This window comes from Engraulis encrasicolus, chromosome 16 (genome assembly GCF_034702125.1).
Source record: "Engraulis encrasicolus isolate BLACKSEA-1 chromosome 16, IST_EnEncr_1.0, whole genome shotgun sequence".
NCBI classification, from domain to species: Eukaryota; Metazoa; Chordata; class Actinopteri; order Clupeiformes; family Engraulidae; genus Engraulis; species Engraulis encrasicolus.
This window is the reverse complement of record NC_085872.1, coordinates 37,057,667-37,074,554: the sequence shown is the minus strand read 5'-3', so window position 1 is coordinate 37,074,554 and position 16,888 is coordinate 37,057,667. Positions and strand designations below refer to the sequence as shown.

General features: G+C 41.6%; 1 protein-coding gene across 1 annotated transcript; it reads left to right on the top strand.

Moving 5' to 3' along the window:
• Positions 1-11,783: 11,783 nt before the first annotated feature.
• On the top strand, positions 11,784-13,915 carry foxc1a (forkhead box C1a). The gene has a single exon (XM_063220459.1). The coding sequence runs from the start codon at positions 12,017-12,019 to the stop codon at positions 13,454-13,456; it is 1,440 nt and encodes a 479-aa protein (XP_063076529.1). The 5' UTR covers positions 11,784-12,016; the 3' UTR covers positions 13,457-13,915.
• The last annotated feature ends 2,973 nt before the right edge of the window (positions 13,916-16,888 follow it).

Sequence of the window (16,888 nt, the reverse complement as noted above, 5' to 3'; positions counted from 1 at the left end):
TGCTTTGCAGCAGAACGGTAGTTAGAAACTCGCTCTCGCTCTCTCTCTCTCTCTCTCTCTCGTGAATGCATGTTGGTAATATTTGATCTCATGGGAAGACTATGTTTTTGGCTGTGCGCTCCTGACTGTTTTGTTTCATGCCAGGTTTAAATGGAACCATCATTTGTCAGCATCATAAACTGACTTTCGATTTACAAACACACATTGCTTGTAAGTAGGCCTACCTGTAAGTGTCTTATGCTAGTTACTGTATGCCCTTATACAAAGATTTTCCTTCATGTCATTAGTTGTTCAACCTGCCACGCTAACTATTGTATACAGATAACACAACATTTGAAGAACTTGCATTGCATTGCTATAGAAAAAAACAACTCTCCCATTCTAATTTTTATTTATTTTCCATCAAAACAGTAGTCTTTCCTGTATTGAGACTCAACAAGCATTTACTGATAAAGATGGCAGAAACGAATGCTCATGAAGTGTTCCTATAGCTCTTAAGGGCATCTTTTAAAATATGTGGAAGATTTGTTCTAGTTGGGTGCTGACATAAGTTTCTCTCTTTCCTCACTCATTTCCTGTCTCTCCTCCACTGTCCTTTCAAAAATAAAGGTATAAAAAGCCCCAAAAATACAGTAGCCTATAAAATGAACTGGGTCAGTGACAAATTTGCACAATGTGAAATTATAAAATCTTTCAATACACTATCCTGAAGGCTTCCATCAAGTTGCTACAATGTATATTTTGTATTTCTGTGTGGTTGGAGCAAATGTCACATGGCTTTCTTTTTAAAAAATATTTTTTATTGACTTTTATGCCTTTATTTGACAGGACAATCAAAGATGGTGACACGAAGCGAATGGGACAGAGAGACGGGGAATGATCGGGAAATGACCCTGGCCGGACTCGAACCGGGGTCCACGGGGTTGGGCATGCAAGCCCAAATGTGGGGGGCTTAGCGCGCTGCACCACAACGCCCCGTCAAATAGCTTTTTAACCATTTTTTTTACTAACTTAATGTGTCTGGTTGCCCATGAAAATGTCAAATGGTACCACGATAATAAGAGTGTGAAATTAGGTATTTACTTCCAACTACAACGTACTTGTAAAAGATTATATTGTGATTATTTCAGAATTAAATTGTATGTGACAACAACTTCAGAAATAACTTCTGACAAATCACTAAAACATTGCTTTAGGCAAAAGTTTAGGCTTTGGTCAACATTTGATATTAACTAACAGGGTATGTAATATGGATGGCAAAGCCGAATCATTACACACATAAGATAAGTGATTTGAGGGAAAAAAAACTTTTTTGCGTTACCTGAAGTTAATTTCTGCTGGTGGGAGGGGGGGGGCGGTCTACTGTCAATTCATCGGAGAGGAGGGTGTACAGATTAAACAACTTATGTCGGCAACGGCATTGCATTGCATTGAGATATCACACAACTGTGCTGGTCAAACTCAAGATATAAGGTGTAGGGTCTATGCTTAAGATGTGATCAGAAGTTTGCAGGCCCGACACTCCCTTCAGCCACGGTGGGACGGGAGTACCCTTTATTAAGGTGTCTAACCGCACATTACTCTAGGGACCGGATAACATGATCAGCTGAGTGTCGAGTAAAAATGTGATGAAAATGTTGGACCACCAGAGGGAGTAAAAGACACAACAGTAAAGCTGTACCAAAAATCTTATAAGAGATAAAGATATGTTAAAACCCGGCCATCTAATGAAATGGAGTGTGCTCAAAATTCGGTCTCCTAAGGGGGCGTTGTCCCTCCTTCTTCTTCTCTTTTTGTGGTGTTTGTAAAAGACGTGCGCTACCGCCATATACAGCGCTAAGGGGACTCCATTTATTCTCAACCTCAATACTGCGAAGGTCTCTTAATCGAAGGTCTCCTAAAGCGGCGTTCACCCGACAACACATGGATACCGGAAAAGAACCCGCCTTATTTATCTCTCTCTCATATACGATTCTCTGGCTGTACTCTTTACTCTGCATTTATTCCGTTACAATTGAGTTACCTGTTCATTGTCAGTTATTATCAGATTGAATTTCTGTCATCTTTTACAATATTAAACATTGTGAAGGCCTTTTGTCAAGGAGACACACTAACACCAATTGGAGACGCCTAATTTTAAGGACAATATTGTGCCTTACACATATCGTAACTTTCTGACAATAGTAGGTCTAGTTACTGATATTAGACGTTTAATCTACAGCAGAACTAGTCATAGTTTTTCACAGTCATGTGAGCAAAATATATTAATAAACTTTATTTACAGACTCAAGGTCCAGATAAGAACAAACAGTACATTATATAAGACATACACCCCCCCCCCCCACACACACACACACACACACAAACACACACACACACACACACACACAGTCATTACTTTTAAAAAGACTCAGACTGGCTATAGGCCCATGTACAATTGACTTTTCCAATGTTTCCATATGTCTGAATTGTATTGGGTATCACTTTCCTTTACATTGGACAAACACAGTATAATACCATTTCTCGATGAAGTCAATCTACACATAAATTTATGCATGAGATTCCTAAGAATAGCCTGAAATGTGGGGACATTTACAGAGACAAACAGAGTACTTGCACTTTCCCACCTTGGAGCCTTAAGCAGGATTCTAAGAGCATCATTGTATGCCACCTTAATCTTATTTATTTTTGCTTTACTGTAGATACACCAAAGATGAGCTGTGTACAGTGGTGTACAGTAAGTCCTGAACAAAGATATTTTTACTTCCTTAGTACACATATAGAATTTCCGTGCCAGCATATTTGCTTGAGCATAAAGTTTGCAACACTGGCGCTGAATATCATCATCATCACATAGGTCACTCCTAAGAATGTGACCTAAGTATTTAGCTTTGGTTACAGTTGTCAGCTCACTGTCATTTAGGTAAAAAGAAGGGAAGTGTAGCTTTTTATCCTCCTTAGTCCTAAAAAGCATTACAACACTCTTTTTTGAGTTATATTTGATGTCACACTCTATACCATACTCTGAGCAGACTCTGAGCAGTTGCTGAAGACCAGCACTATAGGGAGACAGGACAACCAAGTCATCAGCATACAATAGATGATTAATGACCTTATCCCCAACCATACACCCAGTCTTACATTCGTTTAATTTCCTGGATAGATCATCCATGTCCCGTGTCAGGGCTGGACTGGTAATCTGGCATACAGGGCATTTTCCCGGTGGGTCGACAGTCATCAGGGGCCAATGCTTTTGTTTTGGGTTTGTTTATTTATTTATTTATTTCAAATGTTTCCTTAGAGACCGGCCCACAATTTAGATGGGGCGGCCCAATGGTGCATCCTGAAAGTACAGGACAGAGTCCATCATAATTGATGATATCGTTATTTGGGTTGTATGCAATTGTAACGGAGGCTAACTAGCACAGAGTTGGCGTGGAACGTTGGTAAACCTCCCTCCGATAGCCTCATACAGTCTTGTGCTGTTAGACTAGTCTCTTGGCCCAGCGGTATCGTACTGTGTCTCCCATTGCCGGACCGTTGTAGTTGACAAGGTCGCACGTTCGCGACCCGAGGGGGACGAACAGGTGCAAGATGACCTCCATCACAGTGATGCCGTGACCCGGATTGGGAGTGGGGTTTAAGGGGGAGAGTGTAACGGAGGCTAACTAGCACAGAGTTGCCGTGGAATGTTGGTAAACCTCCCTCCGATAGCCTCATACAGTCTCGTGCCGTTGGGACGAGAGACTAGTCTCTTGGCCCAGCTGTATCGTACTGTGTCTCCCATTGCCGGACCGTTGTAGTTGACGGGGTCGCACGTTCGCGCCCCGAGGGGGACGAACAGGTGCAAGATGACCTCCGTCACACAATGTATGTATATGGGTGGTTGACGTTTAAGGGCGTAACGCCAAAAAAAAAAAAAAGTTTTCCCAATTCCTGAACAAATTGATTGAAAAAATTGGGAAAATAAATAAATTAATAAAGCACTTAGTGGTCCATGGAATTTCGCCTCATTTTTACCATTTTTGAGAAAATGTGTCCTGCATCAACACATTGCATAGGCATGTCACACCGCAGGAAAATGAAGTCGCACCACAGGAAATTCACTGCATTATAGCCATTTTAATCCTTTTGTGTACATGACTGACATCTGAGCTCATGCTAACTTGATAATGATATTGTGTTTAATCTCATCTTAGTATGTGTTTTCATTTATAAAAAACTTTTTTTCCTTCAATAAGAGCAGTCACACCACAGGACACCATAAAATGAACCTAAGCATTGCGTGACAGAAACATTGCAATATGAAGACATATTAAGAGGTTAATAGTCACCTTAAGCTTCCAGAGCACTCTCCAATAACTGAGGTACTGACTGGTTAGGAGCCAGTCTTTAAGACCCTTGTAGTTGGCCTTGCAGCTGCCCGTTCACAAACATTGACATACATGTCACCCCACAGGACGCAATTTGTGTTACGAAATTGAACTTGTAGTTAATATTACTGTCTTGAGTTTTTTTCACATTCACATACCTTAATATAAAGTTAATATTTATGCAATCATGCCAAATGCTTCATACATTATTGAAAATGTTGTTGGTTAATTTATATATATATTATATTCCAGGTTTCATTAATGTTACAGTCACACCGCAGGATATTTGACATATAAACCTTTACATCAATCTTAACAAAAATGTTTCTTCTCATCTAAGACTAATATGAAACATAATGTACCACATCTTCTTTCATTGACATTTGTTTTTTAAAGGAAAAATAACAGTTTTGTAGGTTTTTAACCAATGTTACGAAAAAACAAGGCGTCACGTCTCCCACCCATGTACAGTATGTCTGTACAGGCCAATATCCTCTGTTTTTGTCAGCTCTGCAATAGTCTTGTGATGTGATATTATGTGTATGTCCTGTCTTAAATGAGTCTTGCTCAGGGATGCAAAATGAATTTCAGTGTGAACTGACAGAATGTAATCGTATCGTATCGTATCATAATTATATCCCCGAAACGCGGAGCGTCGGGGATGTAATGGTTTTGCGTGCGCCGCCGCCGCCGCCGCCGCCGCCGCTTAAGGTCTTTCGTGTTAACGCGATAACTTTTGAACGGATGTTTGGATTTGTCCCAGATTTTTTGGGTGAATGCTCTAGGGCAGGTTCATGAACTGATTCGAGTTTGGAGGTCAACACTTTCAAGATGGCCGAATTTTTGTTTGGCCCATAACTTCTGACTGGGTGGATGGATTTCTCCCAGATTTGGTGTGTTAATGCTCTAGGGTAGGTTCATGAACTTATTCGAGTTTGGAGGCCAACACTTTCAAGATGGCTGAATTCAAGATGGCCGAATTTTCGTTTGGCTCATAACTTCTGACCTGTCGGATGGATTTGTCCCAGATTTGGTGTGTTAATGCTCTAGGGTAGGTTCATGAACTGATTTGAGTTTGGAGGTCAACAGTTTCAAAATGGCGGAATTTTTATTTGGCCCATAACTTCTGACTGGGTGGATTGATTTGCCCGGTACTACCTTATTTTAACAGTTCACCATTTCAGTGAATCTACCATATTAGGTACAGTGTAACAATATTTAATACCATGTAATACTAGTGTAATACCAGTGTAACAATATGCAATACCAGGTACAGTGTAATAACCAGTGTACAATATTTAATACCATGTAATACTAGTGTAATACCAGTGTAACAATATGCAATACCATGTAATACCACTTACACAAAAATACATGATGTAGTACAAAATTGGCACATGGTGTTACACTGGTATTACATGGTATTAGATATTGTTACAATGGTTATTACACTGTACCTAATGTGGTATATTCACTGTAATAGTGAACCATTAAAACAGTGTTACCATTTGCCCCATTTTTTGCTTCATTTTCACAATAGTCATTTGGTTTTAAGCCTACTGTATGCACGTCATTGATCTATGTATAGATATTAAATATATTTCTTTAATATTTTGTATTCATCATATACGTTTATGAAAAGGTGGACGGGAGTGGTAGGAATGATGGGGGACTGGAAGCGTTGCGTTTCGGGGATATACCTTAAGCAGTCGAAGGCGACTGCACAGGCAGTCTAGTTGTAGTATGGGGGTGGGGGTGAGGGGCTGGTTTATGCCAAAAATGCCTGGGCTGGCTTGTGGTCCCAGTTCAACCCTGTCCAGTGTTCTCAGATGTTAGCATCATGCATGACATAGGCTACCTTCTCTGTGAGGATACTGGCCTCCTCTCAATCTTGAGGTTGTTGACAGCTCTGCAGCTCAACTGGTTTCTGCCTGTTGTCAGAGGTCCTAACTTGATAGTTGAGCTTACACTTCTTTATCCTATGAAACAAGTCCCGACAGGCAGACAAAGATGCGTCCGTCTATGCACTGCCACCTTGTGGACAAAAGAGGGCATAACAATTTAAAGAATGCGTTTCAGACGGACAGACCGACCGACAGAGAGGCAGACCGACGGACGGACGGGCATACCCTCTTATAGAGATGCTAGGACGCATCTAAAAAATGACAACACAGGGTGTTGTGTAGTACCTATTGCCACAGCTGGTAGCCAATTTAAACCATTACCCACTTTACTTTAATGATCCATCATTAGGTAGTGTAACAACCTTCCCCTAATTCTTTTCAAAACACTTATTTTGTCTGTCTTTATACACAGAGAAATATACATACATACTTGCACATCATATTATTTCATTTTGCCAATGTAAACTGTTCAAAAGCATTCTGTTTTCATCCACCTATTAATTCACTCATGACTGATCTGAATGGCTTACTAAAGCCTTATGTTACTGTAAGAGAACTGCGCTCCTCCTGCACAAGCGTCTGGCTCTACCATCCAGTCGCTCTAGGTACTCCCAGTCAAGACTGTTCTCTGTTGTTGTACCCAAGTGGTGGAACGGTCTCCCAGAGGCAGCAAGACTAAGCACATGTCTTGCAGTCTTCAAGAAGCAAGTAAAGACTTTCCTCTTTCGTGAGTATCTACTAGACCAGGCGTCACCAACGTTGTGCCCACGGGCGCCAAGTAGCCCTCCAGGAACTTCTGAGGTGCCCACCAAGGATGTTAATAAACAGTGATGACTACCAGATTTTAGTCACAGTTAATGCTTTTCTTGATTTTAGAGGATTTTGAACAAAAGTAGCCCTCGGGTAGCCCTCAGTAGCCCTCAGACCCAGAAAGGTTGGGGACCCCTGTACTAGACTAATGTTTGAGCTGACCATCCCCAGGCCAGACTCTTGACATGATGTGTGTGTATGGGTGGGTGTGTGTGTATGTGTGTGTACTCTTATTTAAAAACAGAAATTACCCACTAACCCTTCTTTGCATCTGCACTTGTTGCTATGTATATTTCCTGACTTTGTGTTTGCTAGTGATGTTGGCTATGATTATGTCCTCTTTTGAAATTCGCTTTGATTATAAAGCATCTGCCAAATGCAATGTAATGTAATGTAATGTAATGTAATGTAATGTAATAATGTGTATGCCTGATATCAACGGAAGAATAAAATTCAGACATCCAAGGGTTTATTTCAGTTAGTTGAATGGAGAAATGTTATAATAGGTTCTAGTAAACAGGCACATGCAGGTGCCATTCAGCCCACTTTTTATTGTTCAAACCTTTAACAGTTGCCCAGGCATTCAATTTTGTCTGCGTCTCCAAAACCCCTTTAAGATAAATGTGTGGTATGACGTTACACCACTAGGTGGCATTATTGCTATGTCCTTTAATCACGACAAGTGCCTCTCAGTTGAAAGTGAAAGGCAGACTAAAATGCCTCAGTATGGATGAAAATCACTGGCTTCGCAGTAGACAACAACTGCCGTAAAGTTGATGTGTCTCGTGTGCCATTTATATCTTGCCTTTGGACCCAGACAGCATTGTTGGAGTATTGCGAGACATATAGCCCAAAAGTCCTTGTTTTGGACATCATAAACTTACAGGACAAATGCACCCATTTTAATGAGATGTTTGGTGTTTGATTGACCCGGTTTAACATTCTGGTTGAAAAAAAATATTTCGACCGTCAGTCAGAGAGGCAAGTAGAAATGGATGAATAGGCCTATATTTGTGTTTAAGATTTGAGAATACTTTTGGAGAAAGGGGGAATATAGCCTACATTGTCTTCTCTTAGGCTCCTATGTATTTCCATTTGTATTCATTATTGCCATATATTGTAGGCTAGCTGATAACAGTTTTGTTCGGATTTAGGCCTCTTCCCTCACAATCCGGATTAATTCCTTCACAATGTTGGTTTCAACTTGAGAAAGTGTAGGCTTACAGAGGTGGGGAACCTATGTGTCGACTCTCGAGGGCTGTTTGCGGCCCTTGAGGCAGTTGTATCTGCCCCTGACATAATTTTAATGTTATGCAGTTTCACATGAAATAGGACACATTTTGTGAATTAATTTTAGAAATTACATTTGCAATAGGCTACAATTAAGTTAAACTTTAAAGGGACCTAGTGAAGGTGGGGTCTGTTGTAAAGGTGGCCGCCTTTGATATAGGCCTTAAGCGCAGGGGGAAATCCTGGTTTGTTTTCTATGGCATATATATATTATATATATATTATATATATATACATATTTCTATGGCTTATTTCGATGGGCATTCAGGGAAAATGGTCGATTCACAGTTTCATCTGCAGGGGGCGCTGCAGGCACATGGAGTGCAGAGCCATGCGCCTAGAGTGAGGGTGAGCTCTCGGCAGGTGGCTGAAATTGCAAACAGAGGCAGGTTTTATTTGAGCCGCCAATCCTACAATCAGCTGTTGAAGAGACACATTCGTCAGTCATGTTAATCAGCTTAATATCAGACATTTCTTGGCTGCTGTGCTGTTTTACCTTAGTTTATTAATAGAGCTGTAACAGATCCATATAAAAATAATTCCTAAAGCGATAGGCTATTAAATGCATGCGCCCTAAAATCCGTTTTACGCCGTTGTTGACTACTAAAAGATAGCCATACGTCTATGTAAGGTCTGGTTTCATCTCACTGGTGTTACTTTTAAATGTAATCTGCCGCTACACTATCACGGCGGTTGCTTTTACATCTGGAATTTGTGCGCAGAAAAAATGGAAGGGAAATAAATATTTTAGTATTCTGCCCATCTCAATATTCTCTGCGTTTGCACTTTGCTGTGACTATTTATTTTCATTGTTAGATTGAGAGGAAAAAAGAAAGATACATTTTGGAGAGAATTTTAGGAATAGCCTATAGAAAGCGCACCGTCTATAATAGACTATGGGCCTACGTTAAATATGTCCTAGTCTATATTTACCCGTGAAGTTTGGTATAGGTGTTTTTTCTGGGAGAGGATGTAAAATTGGGACACATCCCTTCTTGGAGTGTAGTTTGACAACAACTGTGCTATGATGCCATAGCCTACAATATTAAAAACCCAGACACATAGTCAGCTATAGGCCTATGTTGAAGTAAATTACGTTGGTTAAACTGCATGATCCCTTACTGACCCGTAGGTTATTTTCCCCAAAATTGAAATCCCCTCTCCATCTTATACATTTATTTTCCTCACGAAAGTAGCCTGACTATTAGACTAAGCCTTGGGCTATTACACAGTAGACGCCTAGGCCTATTCCTCTCGTTATAGGCCTACCAGTAGGCTAGTAGTAGGTCTACTTAGGCCTATTATGATGATGATGACGATTATTATTATTATTAGGCCTATTATTATTATTATTATTATTATTATTATTATTATTATTATTATTATTATTTCAATGGGGATTGCCAAGTGACAGCCGATGAACAAGTTGGGAGAAATGTGAAATGTGGAAATATTTTATGGATGTTTTTTATTATTATTATTATTATTATTATTATTATTATTATTATTATTATTATTATTATTATTCCCATGTTATCATTAGGCCATAGCCTACACTTCGTATTAAGTGGAATAAACTTGGTTAAATAGTCGAATGGGGCTTCCAGTTGGGCAGAGGGCTGGGGTTCAATAAGAGGCGCGTTGTGAATTGTGTAAACAGCCCAGGGCAAAGGAAAAAGTTCATGCCCGGGTCCTTGTAAGGAGAAACCGACGGAGCATAGGCGAGTGTACGGTCATTTAATCAGAGCGACCTGTGGGGGATTAGGAAGATATCATGACCGCAACTTCGCCTCTCAATTATCATTCACAATTACATGTTGTGTCCGTCCTTCCCCCCAAAATTCGTAGTCATACCGAGGGGCCAGTGAACCGTTTGGGTGGTTTAGCCTACATGTTACCCTTTAAGAATAGCCATCCGTCCCTTTAAGTCTTAGTTTAGGCAGTTAAATGCGTTTTAAGAAAAACTACTTTCTGTTCATCTTGGGGTTGACATAGCCTATTCAGAGGGACATAATCGATTGTTTGAATGCAAAGCATTTATGGTGAGAGCTCAATTTCGTACAGCACTTTTCTGTAGCAAATGATGCTTTCATTTCCCCACATAGGCCTAACTGCTTTTGTGGAAATAGCTACAAATCCTCACATACAAGACACAAACAAAGCTGCATTATTGATTATGTAGGCTATTTGCTTCTTTCATGCTATTATATTGCGTGTTGGTTTTATATTTTCAACAAACCGCTATTCGGTAGTCTGATAGAAAAAAAAACAGAATGTTTTGCTGACTTCATTTAACCATAATATAGGCTACAACATCATTTGGCTGTGGTCAAATAGGCCCGTGTACTACCTGCAATGGTGCCGATTCCGCAAACAATTCCTCTAGCTAACCCTTAAAACTATTGGGATGCGACAGAGCCCGTCTAATGGCATCCCAATAGCATTCCTCTCACCTCCACGACCAGTAATGACACATGGTAGGTGTTTGGCTTTCCCCGTTTGGCTTCAAGGGCTTCTAATCTGACGCGCACTCGGCGCAAACTTTAGCACCTCGAATCTTTTCTCCCCCCCAAACTACCTTAATACCACCGTAATGAGCTCTCGCATGCCGCACACAAAACTGGATGAGGAGCGTTGCATGGTGCTTTGATCCGAGACCCACTGTTGATTGAGTCCTTTAGCTAACAGCCAGCGTTAATAAAGCCTCACATTAAGACTCGAAACTGCAGGAAGCAAACACCAGGGATTATTACCACGGATTCCATTTATTGCTTGTTTGAAAACAGATGTTAGCGATGTCTTCCTAATGGAATGATTCATGAAGTGGTGCGAGATTGAAGTCATTACATTGATTATTTCAGATAGACTACACATAGAACTGCCTCAGTGGGCCCATGGAAAATGTTTGTTGATGGCATGCGTATTAACCACGTTAATGACACAATTTCTGTAGTGGGGCGATGTTATCAAAATGGTGCATAATAGTTGTATATTAAACAAAAAAAAATCCATCCCACAAACATTGTCAACAAATGCGTTACGCACGACAAAACGCACAAGAAAAAAAATGCACTTGCCATACACACAATGGCAGGGCACGATTTCCAATCAGCGTATTATATTTAAAATCACAACTGAATATTTTGGCTCTCCAAAAACCCGCTTTGACTCAAAGTTTCACTGCTGCAGTGTAGTCCATAATCTAATAAAAATGAGTGCGTACTCATAGTGTGTGTATGGCTAGGGTGGGCTGGGACGCTGCGACACCTCCTCTGTGTGTGGCCAGAAGTGAAATGCATTGCGCTTGCAGGGGCAATCTCCAATTGGATATTGGGTATGTTATGGGGAGGAGCCTTACTGGCAGCAAAAGAGAGAAGAGTTGAACTGCGCACAGAGTCTTGACGGATGCCCAAAGTTCAGAAGTTTTTCAATGTGAGCTTTGGTTCTCAGAGACATAGAGGTAGCACGTCAAACTTGTCTAGACTTACGGCAGTTTCATTTGAAAACACTTTAGAGGTGTCCGGACGACTGCACTCGTGTGTGACTCCTCTTATTGGGAGAAAGAAAAGTGGAGACCTGCTGCTGCGGACTGTGGGACGTTCGTTCTTCGCACGCGCCGTAGAGCTGTAAGGAGACGACATGCAGGCTCGCTACTCCGTTTCGAGCCCCAACTCACTGGGCGTCGTGCCCTACATTGGCAGCGACCAAAGCTACTACCGGGCCGCTGCTGGTGGGGGTTACACAGGCATGCCGGCTCCGATGAGTATGTACTCCCACGCGGCTCACGACCAGTACCCAGCCAGCATGGCAAGGGCGTATGGACCGTACACCCCACAGCCTCAGCCCAAGGATATGGTGAAACCACCATACAGTTACATCGCGCTCATCACCATGGCCATTCAAAATTCTCCGGACAAGAAAGTGACTCTGAATGGAATTTATCAATTTATCATGGAGAGGTTTCCATTCTACAGGGACAACAAGCAGGGGTGGCAAAATAGCATCCGACACAACCTCTCCCTCAACGAGTGCTTTGTCAAAGTTCCAAGAGACGACAAAAAGCCTGGGAAAGGTAGCTATTGGACTCTGGACCCGGACTCATACAACATGTTTGAAAACGGGAGCTTCTTGAGGCGAAGGAGACGTTTCAAAAAGAAAGACGCGCTAAAGGAAAAGGAGGAGCGGTTGGTAAAGGACACGCCATCCCGACAGCAGCAGCAGCAACAGCAGTCAAACCGGGAGCAGGAGCAGCCGGTCCAAAGCTCGCAGCCAGTTCGCATACAAGACATCAAGACGGAGAACGGTACCGCAACACCACCCCAGGCCGTGTCTCCCACACTCACTACAGTACCAAAGATCGAAAGCCCAGACAGCAGCAGCAGCATGTCCAGTGGTAGTCCACACAGCATCCCATCCAACCGCTCTATTGGCATGGAGAACTCAGAACATCACCATCAGCATGGCCAGGCCCCGGCGCAAGGCTTCAGCGTGGACAACATAATGACGTCCCTTCGGGGTTCGCCTCAGGGAGCGACTGAGCTCACACCCTCTCTCATCGCCTCATCTCGGACAGGTATCACCCCATCTTTGTCCCTAAATTATTCTCCAAACCAGTCATCCGTCTATAGCTCACCCTGTAATCAAAACGCCATCTCCACTACCTCGAACGCGACCTACCATTGCAATATGCAGGCCATGAGTTTGTACGCTGGGGACCGCTCTGGACATCTTGCGACTACAACCGCCGTGGACGAAACGTTGCCCGATTACTCCATTACCACGACCACCTCCTCTCTGAGTCATGGCAATCTTTCTTCGGGTCAGGAAAGTCATCATCCACACCAAGGGCGGCTCACCTCATGGTACCTAAATCAAGCTGGAGATCTTGGCCACCTCGGCGCGACGTACCCAAGCCAGCAGCAGAACTTCCATTCTGTCCGAGAGATGTTCGAATCCCAAAGAATTGGCTTGAATAATTCTCCGGTGAACGGGAATAACAGCTGTCAAATGTCCTTCCCCCCAAGTCAGTCCATTTATCGCACGTCGGGGGCTTTTGTCTATGACTGCAGCAAGTTCTGACCAAAACTCTATCTCATTTTTTCCTTTTCCTTTTCTTTCCTTCAATACACCCTGAGAGTCGTTATGCACACCTACCCCATCGATGGACTAAAACGAAACAGAACAGTCAGAAAAAAATGATCTTGGTTTGTAAAGGACAGTGTTACTGCAAATAACACGTAAGTCTATTTTCGCTTTTGTGAGCTATGCTAAATGACTATGTTAAAAAAAGATGCCAGACTTTCATGGACTTGTTATTACGTGTAAATTGCATATAGTAATTTATTTCTAAATTGTAGCCGGATATTGTGGACCAAACACCAAAAAGTGTTTCTAAATTGAACTGCCTTAATTGTTCAAAATGTTCCACTATAGCAAAGGAACATATATATCTCCGTACTCTTTCAAATTTTCTCCTCTTGTTGAAAAAGTATTCTGAAGGAACTGCATTGTTTGTTAATAAATTACCATTTTATTTGAGTTAGACGTTCGGCTGATTTATTAAATTATTCCTAACACACGCATGTCATCGAGTTTCAGTGAAATGCAAACAATATGCGAACTTTAAAGTGGTAGAGAAGACGGAAATTCCACTTAAAAAAATAAACAATATTTATATATTTTATAGGCCTATATACTGTATATTGGAATTGATTCGAGGAAGGCCTTCGACTAGGCCTAACAGCCAGTCAAATAGTAGGCCTAGTATGGGGCCTACGATTGTCTACTAGATGCCGATGACTTTTGAACTCCTTGTACATTTTCAGGGTGATGTAGGCTGCAATTGCCACTAACCTGTCAGTTTCAACATTATATTTGTCACTTTTGTAACCCTGGTCCTTGTGGAAGCAAGCGGGGCAATAACAGAGATGTGGTCGCGTGCGCGTTGCAGGAGCCTCAGAATGTAGGCCACGTTTTGTAACGCGCTGTCTCTGCTGAGGGGGCTGAAGTTGCGCTAAAGGTTATGTCCAATGAAGGTTTATTCTTATGTGTTCAATTTCAAGCTGTTATTGAATACTGACCCAGTGTTTCCCCAAGGTGTCCAATCATTATGCTTCATCCATAAGGTTCTGTTTATGGAATTCCATGCCCAGGCTACAACACTGATAGAATAGGCTATAATATTTCCATAATACAATATTACGCACGCCTTTAACGCAATTTGATATTATGAGATATCAACATGCCAAACAAACAAGCGAGCAAACTAATACAATTTCAGGGTAGTGCAGATCTGTAATAAAGGTTGAGCAAAATTCAGTTGACAGAGAGAGAGAGACAGACAGACAGACAGACAGACACACACACACACACACACACACACACACACACACACACACACACACACACACACACACACACACACACACTGAAATAATTTGCAATTGCAGTATTGAGGCTGCTCGATAACATGTACATGAGGTCAAATTTAAATGCTAAATAATCAAATACAGTGCATTTGGATTGACATGATGTTGGTCTAGAACGATTTTCTCATTTTAGTTATTTGTTTGGGCGATTTTGCCGTGTTCTGTCCTCGCCTCATTCCATGTTGGACATGGGCGATCTGTCATCACGCTGACCCGGGGCCTTGCCTGGTAACGGTTCCTCGACGGAGTCTGGTCCACCTAGCTTAGTGTTGTTTTGAATAGCCACGTGTGTTTACTGGAGCATTCCAGAGCTTGGTTAATATCATACCACGCATGCCAAAGATACTCCTATAGCCCCGAGTTGTTTAGAGACTGCCGCAACTCAAGGAGAGCACCCAATACAATATTTGAAAACATGCGCGCCTTTCAAATACTTAAGCACTACATAATTGCACTACAATTAAACGGATGCATTAACAATTAAATCCTATGTTTGTTTTTGTAATTCGCGGCCTGTTCATGCTCCCTACGCGCCATCTGAAAATATCAATACAAGGCAAGGTTTAATTTCTTGGAAGAGACTATATTTATTTATTTATGCCATGACAGCTGTCTTTCTACAGTAAGGCTAATAGGCAGAAACCTGTCCTGTTGTCACATTTTCGAGTTACAGAATACTGTTCCGCTTATTTTGTATTTGTATTACAGGGCTCGCTCTCTCTCTCTCTCTCTCTCTCTCTCTCTCTCTCTCTCTCTCTCTCTCTCTCTCTCTCTCTCTCAATGCGGCCTACAAGTCATGCTGAAACTTTCAAACGTATTCCAGTACTCGTGCATATTGGCAAGAATGATAGTCATACAATTAGTAAGAACAGTAATAGCCTACCAATTAGGTCTAATAATAAATTATAATGTAATGTTTTTAAGTTGGTATTGTGCGTCAGACCCGTTTTACCTCTGAATGTGTGTAGAAAGTTTTGAAATAATAGTGATTGATTATTGATTATTTAAATTTATTTTCACATCCACTAGGCCTGCCTATACAAGGGGTCGAACGTTCCATGTTGGGCATAGTCTATACAGTGCGAGCCTGCTGCTCATATGGTCGTATGGGAATCCTAGGCATAACCCTTTGACTGAAAGACCGAAATACCACACTGTCATATCTATACAGTCATTGCATAGCTTTCTCTTTCTTGGTTCTTGCATTGTTTCAAACTGGCCACGGGCTTCTCTGTTAGTGCGCCCTAACACCCAAAAGGAGAAGCCCAAAGTATGGTAGGCCTACTGTGCAAGGCAGAAATGGATGGGTGACCCCGGGTCTAACAAAACCTGTGCTACATAATAATAACGATAATAATAATAACAATAATAATCATAATCATAATAATCATAATAATAATAAAATAATTAGTAGGCATAATAAGAACATAATATAGGCCTAACAAATATTTGTCCTCTGCGAAATAAGGAATGTTTTAAGAAAGACTTCATCCTCCATAGAATAGCTGTAATCAGGCTCATAAAAGTCATTAGAACCTTTCCCAAGTAATAAACAAACGTCGTGTTAGACTCAAGATTGATGGCGCCCTCACAGAACGGGCCAGGTCAGGAAGGAATAAAATTCAATCAGAGCGCTGGAATCATTTTTCATGGGACGGAAAAGCCTGAGAAGGAGACGGGGGTCAGTGGGGAGGATGTCGGCCGCCGGAGCACCGTCAACAATGCCACAAGAGAAAATGGCAAAACGAATACACTGTGCGCTTCGAAACACTCTCTTAAATCTCTATGCTTTGGACACCCTTTTCACACCCTAGCGACATGCATTATCCTACAACAGGCAATTATTGCAGGGGGTCTTATTAACCGTCACAACTTGCGCTGTCTTATTTGTCTTATAGGCCTAATAAGATTCTGTTTAGATTGTAGGCTACAGTGAGATACGGTCAAATGCCGTGTGTGTTTTATTAGAAATTATGTGTTCATTTTCAACACATTTTCGGATTGTGGCTTAAGGCCAATCCTACTCTTAATTACCTTTTCCATAATCTTAACGCGCATGTAGGCCTATTCTAGGCCTATATGC

What these genes read in the sequence shown, in the direction of transcription:
- foxc1a (XM_063220459.1), top strand. Translation starts at nt 12,017, where the DNA reads ATGCAGGCTCGCTACTCCGTTTCGAGCCCCAACTCACTGGGCGTCGTG.